Source organism: Apostichopus japonicus, chromosome 23 (genome assembly GCF_037975245.1).
Source record: "Apostichopus japonicus isolate 1M-3 chromosome 23, ASM3797524v1, whole genome shotgun sequence".
NCBI classification, from domain to species: domain Eukaryota; kingdom Metazoa; phylum Echinodermata; class Holothuroidea; order Aspidochirotida; family Stichopodidae; genus Apostichopus; species Apostichopus japonicus.
In genome coordinates, this window is record NC_092583.1 from 2,268,108 (window position 1) to 2,279,379 (window position 11,272).

General features: G+C 37.0%; 1 protein-coding gene across 1 annotated transcript in view; it reads right to left on the reverse strand.

Annotated features, from left to right (window-relative positions):
• The window catches only part of LOC139964938 (activin receptor type-1-like), a 55,093-nt gene extending 43,856 nt beyond the window's left edge, over positions 1-11,237 (reverse strand). The window contains exon 1 of the mRNA XM_071967032.1: positions 11,077-11,237. Coding sequence (XP_071823133.1) covers positions 11,077-11,137 — 61 coding nt within the window. The 5' untranslated portion in view covers positions 11,138-11,237. The remainder of the gene's footprint in view (positions 1-11,076) is intronic.
• Positions 11,238-11,272: the final 35 nt, after the last annotated feature.

Here is an 11,272-nt window from a genome sequence, read left to right on the forward strand (position 1 = left end):
ATGTGATGCAAAATGGTGAAAATTGCTGTAAAAAGTGGAAAGATGAATACAGTACTTAGCAGTTATTTTTCTATTTTTTTTTTCCCCTCTTTTACGCAGGAACCCTGTACAGTCATATTTTTTATAAGAGACCAAAATTCAGACACTTCAAATACTGCCAAGTTATGAACGCTATAAATAATTCCCTGCGTATTTAAAAACGCACAGAGATTCCAGATACACACAGCCAAACTGGCCCTGCTACACAAACTACTGTAATGATCATGCACTATGACGCTGTAGGAAGTTTTTTGTTCTTTGTTGATAAAGCGAAGTGCTTGCCGTCCGAAATAATACCAGGTCAATAAAGTCATGTGACAGTTCTCATGCTTTCTACTGTTTGAACCTTTTTTGATTTAACCAAAACCCCTCCCTAAGTTGTTATAACTTTTACCCTCTGTTCACAAATTTAGAAAATCAAACTGTTTGTTACGTTTTAAGTATTGCCACATCTACCTACGATAGAAGTATGGCGAGGCTTAGATTTTAAACACAATTAAATGACTATAATGAGTGAAACCTGCTTCCCCACTTGGAACAATCTCTGGGTTGACAAGAGGTGTCACCTCCCCCCCCCCCAAATAACGTGAGAACGGCTTTACAAGACGAGCCCCGAGCAAGACGGAAGATTTAAACAAAGGCCGTAAAGACAGTGTTATGTCGCAATGCAGGGTCCTTATGTATTTCTGTAAATGATACCAGCTTGTCTTTAAGTGACTGTTCCTCTCTCTCCTTGGGGAGAAGGGAGAAAACAATAGTTTAACCACCTGAAATCGGCAAACACAATGAACCGGTCACCTCACTAGGTCCCCGCATAATCCTTTGTTGTCATCATATCCGTCCAATGCTGTAGCCTTGTCAGTTGTTACTGTGTGTAATGGACAGAACATTGGGTTTCTATAATATCTCATGGACCTAAAATAATCTATAATCCCATTTCATCAAGGTTTCTTTTTTTTCTCTCCCCTTTTAATACCTTCTCCATGACCAAACTCACACCCCCCTTGTAATAAGGCTAATCCTATTCTTCCCGATTATGAATCTGGCCTGGCCAGTGAGTGTCAGTGACCTTCGGCTGTCATTTCCACTTTTGGTACATTAAACCCTCGATCATTGTCTTCCTGTCTGTATCAGAAATTTATTCTCCCCTCCCTTCCATTATCGCAATTAAAAGGGAGGTGAAGGCGACAAAGGAAGAGATCTCTTTTTGTGCCAGTATGCCATGGGATCCTTCGAATCGCATCGTTGGAACAATTAAATGGAAAAAAAATTATAGATATAACATAGGTAAGTTTCTTTGTGCCTATTTAAAACCACAAGGCATTCAATAATAATTGTAACAGTATGTAGTGTGGCTACATGGGACGTGGGAACACAGTTCACCCTACTGTGACCGTATGGCCTAGTACACATGTAAAACCTTGCACAGAACTCGCCCCCCTCACACCCCCCCCCACAGTTACCGATTAAAAGTAGATAGGCTTGAGACGAAGAAATAGTAGAGAAACTCACGCCATCTAAAAATCTGCAAGTTGTGAGAGTAACAATTTAATCAAATAAGTACAACATTGACTCAACATTGAGTACAAACAAGCAGAGTACTGTTCTTATATTCTAGAGTCCTGTTTACCGCGTATGCGCACTAAATTCACAATATATATATATACGTCTGATACCGATTTATTTGTGCTTTTTACTGATATTTCTTCTGCCGTTATCTTTTTTATAAGTATACGATTAAAATGAAAAACCAGAGTGGTGGCAAAAAGTAAATATCAAAAAATTAATATTGCAAAGCTGCTTGATTTTAAGTTTGAAATGGAGAATTTGTTGCAACATGCCTCTAATACTGTGCCCATGGATATGCTACAATACCTGTGGACTGTTGATGATGAAAAAAGGTTGGGGGGAAGGTGAATTGATATTGCTCTTTGCTTGCTAACTTACAATTTTCTATGTAAAGAAAAGAAAAAATACTTCTCTTCCCACCCTCCCAACCCTCCCCCCCCCCCAACAGTAACCAATCCATGTTTCCTGTTTCTTATCTCTTAATTAAAAACTGTTCTCAACATTTTTTGTTTTTGTGAATAAGACTTCAAATTTAATATCAAGAACATGAAGTGTTTTTAAGCCATTTTTCCCCACTTTAATAATTGAAAGTTGAAAGTCCTATTCCGTTATATATATCTATATATCTATATCTATATATATATAAATATATATGGCCTTATTGCTGGAACCACTTAAGATGGAAAATGACTCACAGTGACTCATCATTGTACCCAAACATGTTTATGTTGTTGTATTACCAGGAATACATTAGGAGCAGTTTCAGTTCTCATGACCACACACTTTGGAAAATTGAAATTGAAAAAATTGTAAAATGTTGAAAAATTGATGATTTGTCGGGGATTACAGTGTTTGATCTCATCTCGGTGCATTTTCAATCTGGTTTGTGAGTTACTTTTATTTGGATGACTGACCAAATTGGAAAGAATAAAATTAAGTAACCGTTATTAATTCGACTTACTGTTAAGGTTGGCAAACATTTGACCATGGAGCTATAAACGATCTCGTTTATAGCTCCATGATTTGACTGAGCCCACTGCTACTTCACGAAATAATAACTGTCTTACTGTCTAATGCAATTTACATAACATTATGTGTCACAAATTTCATGTTTTACATATTTAATCCCCCACCCCCCTCCCCATATTTTGGGACATTCAACCTAAAATACTGTATATTGCATACGCAGGTGATAAACAGATAACAAAAGTAAAAAGTACAACACTGAGAAAGAAACTTGTACAAAATTTTGTCAGAATTAACATGTTAACTGGAAGAAAAGGGAGGGGGGTGGGGGAAAGGGTTACAGCCTTGTGAGACACCACAGGGTCTTATTCTTGCAACAAAAATCTCGGACACAATGGTTGCTAAAAATAGATATTGGAGCAGTAAGATGGAGCCTTATTTATATATTCATTATTTTCAGTTCAGATGAAACACCTGAGGAGACATGGCATGCTCGAGGCAGTAGAACAGTCAGACCCACAGACAGACAGTTGGATTATCTAGGGTACAAAGCTCTTATAACAAACTCATTGTGAATAAAAGTACTAAGAAAGTCCCAACCGGTTTTCATTTCTTGAACACCGAGATGTCTTTCACAAGTTCAGATATTGTACATGTACGTATGCAAAGTAGGGCAGGTGTTTACTGGTGAGATGGTGTGACAAAACAACTTCCCTCATGGGTAGGTGGGTGCATGTCATTTACTGTTGAGAGGAACAGAGAGGTGCATCAGTGGTGTAGAGCTTGGTGGTTTTGAAAATCTCTCTTGGACAAAAGAAACGAAACTGAGGGATAAATTTTGTTTTAATCCGAGGGCTTCAGGCAAGGACTGTGGTGTAGGTTGTTGTCTGAACATGGTCGACCCACTATTTACAGAGTGGTCTTTGTTGGTTACCACCACTGTTTACCAACTGTTTGATACCTTGAACAAATGTTTACATCAGGTTTCAAACTTGTGGGGGTCCATTTGTTGGAGGAAGTACTCAGACTTTTGCAAAGAAATTGGTTTTGGTAAATATTTTATTGCCATCTGTCATGTCTGATGAATGCTGTCTGTTATAACTGTAAGCTTTTTATTCTTGCTTCCGGTAATGATGGAAAACTCCAAAGTTTTGACAATTTCCGATTTGCCAAAATGTCATCATAATTGGCAAAATGATCTGGAAAATGAATTTTTAAAACTTGTTCGTAATCAATGCATTGATTGCATGCTTAGACTTCACATTCAGAATATACGGCGAGGGATGCCGTGTAACACAATTCGACTAGCAGGGGCAATTGGTTGCAATTTTCTGCAAACTACGAATGGCCAATAGAGGAAGGGGGGAAATCAGGGCCTGGATGGAGGATGGTAGCCCCACCCCATGTTTAAAGGCTTGGCCCTGTTTGATGGTAGCCTACCCCCTGTTTAAAGGCTTTGAGTATAATATAAGAGGACAATGCATATGTATGTATGTATGTATATGGGGTAACTAAGTTGCCTGTTATAAATTAACAAATTTAACAATCAAAGGAAACACTTGATTCAACGCAGCAGAGTTTATAGATTCAGTACTAAACCGAAGTTAATAATATTATATGACTTTTCATTCTTCATTTTTCTTCATAAACTACCTTCCCAATTATTGAAAACTTATGCCACATACTACTGTATGTGAAGAGTATCACAGTGTACACTGCCACTCAGCGTAGACAGTGTAGTCTTATTAGTGTGGAATCTGTGGATGGCCAGAGAGAGCTGTAACTTCCATTATCATCATATCCATCCATTGTATGGACGGTACTGGTTTCCTATCGGACTGGGCATTTCCTGCAAAATTTCCATCCACTAGATGCGTGTTCTACGAATAATTCATCAAAATTTCTACCAGTGACAACTCTCCATGAATATGTCACGTTTCCTATTCAGAGAGCCTGTAGAACCCGACAGGAATAATCATCCGTATCGTCCAGTCTGATAACCACTGCCCTGCACCAGTACATATGGCTATCTACTTATTAACAATGGCAAAAAAAAATAGTGATGATGATAATAATAAATATATAGGAAAAAATACGGGAGATCTGCTCGCCATCTGACGAGATCATGAGGAATAAATATTACTTCCTCTGACGATGGAGAAATGGCAGAATCCGGCACAGTTCGAGATGTCAAAGACAAAGACGATTGCCGTGTACCGTGACAAGTACTGTAGTACTAGCAATGTTAGTTGTTATCAGGCATAGTGTCATAACCTGCTGTGTACAGTAGTGTTAGATCTGTGCAAAGTGGTTGAGGGTCTGCTGGACTGTACAATCGCTGAGGCAATCGTGTGTGCTTATCACACGTAGTTAACTTGTATGTATGTCAGGTTTTATATCGGTTTGTAATATTGATTGTACAGTGAACTTGATACTGAAGTTATATATATTCATCTGTGGTTGGGGAAGACCACAGTGTATATACATCTAACACAGTAACTAAATGCAGTAGAGTTTCCACCAAAAATAAATTTGAAAAAAACAAAATCAAATTTGTACTAATACTTTTTGCGATTGCACCGACCAAGGATGAAGGCAATCGTTATTATTGTGAGGAAAGGAACTCTGGATTGGAAAAATTTGCAAAAAGAGGCAAAATTTGTCTTTGTAAATTATGGTTTAAAACGTAAATTATCAGAGATTCTGGGCAATCCTGTTTTGGAATTTTATTTGTGAAGAAACAGGATATACTCGTCAAGTGCATGCACTAGAAATGTGAACTAATTGCACAGCTATTAAGCTGCCATATTTATCATTACTTAAAACATATATCTATATATAGATATGTATATATATATATATATATATATATATATATATATATATATATATATATATATATATATATATATATTATCTATATGAATGAAAACAAACATCTTTGAACATGGTTCCACCAAAGGGCAACTTTATTCTCTACATGCAGTAACATGTAGGATATACTGTAGCCCTAACACTTTGTTTTGCCAATTAAGGTACTACAATAATTAAGCCCTCAAGAATTTGACACAATATGGTCAAATCATCAAATATGTACAACATTTTATGAGAGGAAATATCAAAACCAAATTTCCGCACAAAGAGAAAACAGGTACCTTTCAATTCTTACTTTTATTATTATTTTTTTGTGGGTGTACAGTAGTGTTAACAGTATCCATCAATCTTATCTGTCACAAGGGGTGACGGTAATAATACCCAACCTATTCAGTGTATAGGAAGAAGATAAATGTAGCTAAAATATATACATATTACACACAGAAATCTGCTACAACGAAGGTGATAACAACAGCCGGTTTACTTATAAGAACTTAATTAGTTAACTGTAGAAATATTTAAACAACGAGGAAAACTTTCACAAATGACATTTCGGTACAACCTCGACCATACAGTACTTATTCTGTGTGCAAGGAGGGTGATAACAACAGCCAGTCTACCGATAAGAACTTAATTAGTTAACCGTAAAAATATTTTAAAAACGAGCAAAATCTTTCACGATGACATACTGTACGGTACTCATTCTGTGCAAGAAGGGTTTTGGTTTCTAGGGTGTCCGAAGAATTTTTGTCTCTCGTGTGAAACCGCTTTCCAACAGCTCTTCAAATGACAAACCATGAAAGAAACTAACCCTTTGAACGATGCAGACTGCACGCACCGTACACATACGGTAAATAAGCGACGTGAAGTAAGTTCATCGTCGGTGAGAGTAGCAAGAAGATAGGGCAAATTACAACGTAATACACCTCCAGCTTACTTTTAACCTTCAGCTTGAAACCAGGTCTCGTGCATGGCATGCCCACCCACTCAAGAGTTAAGGTCTACAGTCCATGATTAATACTGAAAATCCCCAGCAAGTTCCAATTGAACCATACGAAGGATGCGAAGATGAAAAGTTACTGGTAACATCAACTGTAGAGCAATTGAGAGTCTATTAGATCTAATATTAAGTCAGTGGTAGGCATCCTGCTTGTTTTTAAGTAAAATATATACAAATTTCTGTCTTTAGTGAAAGAAAGAAAAGTCCTTCCCCAGGACAAGGTACAGTAAGGCCTTACTGATCGATCAATTGAGATAAATGGAATGAAATGGAACGACCTGCTTATTGAAGATTACTAAGTTTTGTTCTATTTCTTGAGACAATGTGTGCAAAATGCCCTGCCTGCCATATAATATATATCAATATATGCTTTGCTTAATTTGTGTAGAATATGGACCAACTTTGCATGTTGTAAAGGTCAGGTATATATGTAATAGTATAAATTGTAGAACCCAAGTAAGTGTAAAACTCAATATGACGATGTTCCAATCAAATATATACTAAGTTTAAAAAACTGCACACCAAAGGCTCATTATTCCCTTTGACAAACCTTGCAAGTGGTCTGACCCTCTCAGCAGGGAGGTGCAGAAAACCACACTTCACTTGGTATGTCAGCAATCTGCTACACAAGAAAAGGCCCAGGTTGCTACAAAGACAGTGTACAATCACGTATTAAAGGTATGTATGTATGCATGTATGTAATATGTATACATGGTCTAGACATCAAATTAGGATGAGAAATGGCCAATCACATACCTTGCATATATGATAAACTACTTCGACCTTCGACCTGGTACATGATCAATTGCAACGAAAGCACTTTAGTGGCATAGAGAACCAGAAGTCAATTTCAAGCTTTGTGATTCTTTGCCATACAATCTGCTCAAAATTCTTCCAGATACCTATCTGACTAATGTATCTGAGCAAGTGAGTTAGATTTTTCCAAAAATTAAATGAGAAACCTGAAAAGATCAGAGATTTTCAGCTCTTTATTTGTAATCCACTGGCAAGGATTTTGCAGTACTATAGAATTTTCCAAAAATGTTTTATATTCCAGAAAGAATGTCTTCCAATGTGAAATACAGATACTCTAGATGTGTACATGAGAGGACATTTTAAGTTAGCAATTTGGAGCTAGCAAGTCAGTTGCAACCATGGATCTCTTTTGTCATTGATGACCGAGAGCTCTACATGACATTGTTTATACACTGTGAAATATTTGCATAACTTAAATGCCAAAGCAACAGGCATTTAGTATATAAATCATATGTAGAGAAAATGGCCAATTTCGAGTCCATTTGAGATAACCTAGATATCCCTTGAGCCAATTTTGAGGCCACTTGAGATAACCTGTTGACCACTCGAAGCTCAGAGGGTGAAAACTGATAAGGGCCCCTAAGTGTGTTAAAGCGAGACTTCATTTCCTGGATGACTGTACGATTTGTTGAAGACCTATAGTGCTCCTTCACAAAACTTAACAACTGAATTTGACCAAAAGAAACTCAAAGCATTGGAGAAATTGCAGATTAATTTTAGCTTTAGTTTTGGAGTTATCTTGCTAAAAAGGGTTCAGATTTTGACCCAGGGCTGTTGACCTCTACCAATTTCAATAGGTTTCTTGCATTCACCAAGCTGGATCTAAATACAATGTACAGTACAAAGTTCAAGAAAGATGTACTTACTACTTCTTGATCATGTTCACAAGATTTTCAGCCATTTGATTTAAATGGAGATGGCTAATGACCTTTGACCTCCACCAATTTCAAAAGGGGTCTTGTACTCACCAAGCTACAGTAGATCTGCAAACTATATATGAATTTTAACAATGATGTAGTCTTTGAGTTAACAGCCAAAAGTACAGTATTTCGGGCATGTGGTAGCAGGCCATGATCCAGTATTCAAATTTGGTTTCACTCTTATTTAAATGACTATGGTTCCTTGTGTAAGAAACAGCATACATGTGCAACTGTGCATTGGTATTGCCTTTTTGCGATGCGATAGACCTGTTAAATGATTAAATTATTAAAATGAAGGCTACAGTAAAATAAGTGAATCTCCTGATTACATGAAGACCTTTGACAAAACTGTGTGGCGTCTGTTTTCAATTGCCGTACTATCCAGGACAGGTACGTGTATACACAACTTTTGCACCAAATTAATGAGACTTAAAAAAATCACAAGACTGCTTTAACGTGCCAAGTGACAGCCAAACAATCAAGCCTACCCTGTGTGACAGCAATTTGAACACTTTGTTTTACGATCAACGCTTAATTTCAGACCAGTAACATTTAAACTTTCCTATGTATAAACCATGAACACACGTTCAAACCTCCCTAGCATGGTTTGTGCGAGATTATGCAATGTCAAAGCACGCCCACCTTCTACGGTATGTGTTTTGAAAGGGTCTAAAAGTTAATTGAGGCGTTGCCTGAATCCAACCAGTGTCCGAGGAAACCTGTTTGTTCAACATACAGTACATGAGACTTCTACAGTACATTGAGCTATAATTACACCTGTCACCTGCTGAACTAATAGTTTCAAAGAAAATGTCGGGAAAAACAGCAGGAGCGCAAGTTAATAAGTCTGACTTGGACTTTCAATCCTTTGTTAAAGGTTTTCAGGTAACAATCTTGCAACATTCATATTGCAAACTTGGTGGAAATTTTTGAGAAATACAGTTGGCACATGATATCTCTAAATCTGAATAAATAAATAAATGGGATCCATCTTTTTCCCTCTTCTTCTTCTTCTTCTGATAAATATGTTGACAAAATAATATACTGTATGTTCACAATGATAACACTGAGATGGCAATACCAGATTAGTACTGTAAGTTTACACAAAATTAATTTTAAAACATTTATACTGTAAAATTTTTTTACAAAGCAAGTCTTGCTACTGTTCAAAGATCACTCATGGCTCTGATTATGGTTCTACTGTATGAACCGCTTTGGCATATTAAGAAAATCGCTCATTCAATATTATCCCTGTAGGCACATCCATCAAATTGGCTGAACTACCTAGTCTAGCACATCAAGACTCTCTCAAACAGAGGTTCTTGGAAGTTATTTAAATTATTGTCTTATACTACAGTATATAGTGTATCTCATCTGTGTTGGGGAGGGTTAGGTTAGTCGGAACAATTTTTTAAAGTGTATATTAACAGATTCCATTCAGATGGGTTTCACATTGGAAAGCCTACAGTATTTGTGTGTGTGTCGTAAAAGGTGTGACACCAAATAAACACTTGATAATATTATCCACCTCGCACTAGTGTTGCCAGTTTCGTTCACTAAACAGTTAACGACCGTTGTTCCGAATCGTTTACCATTTGAACTGTAGTATCCAACACGGTCCATTACCAGGGAGGTGCTTTCTGATTGGGAAGCCTAACCACACGTAAGTACATAATGAATTGTACAGTATGGCTGTTATTGTAGTCTGAACTATGGTTGTGGTAATTAACAAAACAAGTTATGGGTGTCAATCCAGTAAGTGATTACTTCAAAGAGATTGCATAAATGTTTATTTCTTTCCCCAATGGCAAAAGAAGAGAGATCACAGATAAAGGTGCAGACATAACAAGGGTCCAGATATATTTACAAAAAAAGTATCATAATAACAATTGATAATTAATACTATTTAGTAACTGGTTCAACAAGTTCCTTGTTTAGCCTGTACAACACATTCAGTAATGTGAGATATTAATACTTTGTTCTTAATCATAGATCTACCTAGCTCCAGTCTGCAAACTATAGGCCACAAACCCACAACTTTTCAGTGGGACGCAGGATTTTTCTAAACATCAGAAAAGGTTTTTTGGAGCTTGCCAATGGAGATCGATTATAAAAGTGCATTTTTGTCAGCCAGGTTTAATGTATGCTGAGCATTGATTCTGAGGGATGGACCTTTAAGTTTGAGAACTGCTGAACTAGGGTATGGTGAGCTCAAAGATTGTGAATAAAAAGTACTCTTTAAGCTCAAAGCAACACTACTATGGTGAACTTAAATGCAAATCCAGGCAAACCTCTACATGTGTTGCCTTTTACTGAACATTTGGCTGTCGTAAGGACTCACAGGCACAGCCTATGTTCTACTGAGTTGGAATTTCAGTGTAAATCTACACTACAATTGTAGAGTACACTTATATTAAAGGAAGTTGTCAATATAGCCTTAGTTATAGGCCTAAGTATCTGATGTCTGTTGGTCAACAAACAATTTCATAAGGTGGAAACCGATATGATTTTGGCTAAGTGACATTAGGAGCACTGAAGTGGTTAGTGATGCAGCTTCATGTCTGTTTAGAGAATTTAGTACTGTAAGAAATCCTAAGTTAGGCTAAGTATATACTATAGTACCAGTCTATGAAGGACGACTCGTGGAAAATAGGTTAAATTAATCTTCTCAGTAGCCTAACGAGGTGGGCCTTGGACGTTAGTAACTGTGAACGCGTAACTAGCCTATAGTAGGCATCGAAGTTAGTGTACACAATTATCCCAACATTGCACAACACAACCTGATGTCAGACTCATCGATGAAAATACCCGATTTATGAAGAATTAATCCAAAAAAAAGTACAGATCTTACGGCATGTAATAACTAAGATTTCAATAAGATGTTTCACTTACCACAATTAATAGTAAACAGTATAAACGTTGAGAATATCGTACGTCGCCAGTCTGTCGCCATAGCGGAATGCGTGCTTGCAACAGCGGCGCCGTGTTGAGTATGAACCTGTTTTTCCCTACAAGTTACACATATGTATTTACACAAACGTATACGGGATGAATGGAGACTATACACACTTAACAATGTATGAAAACA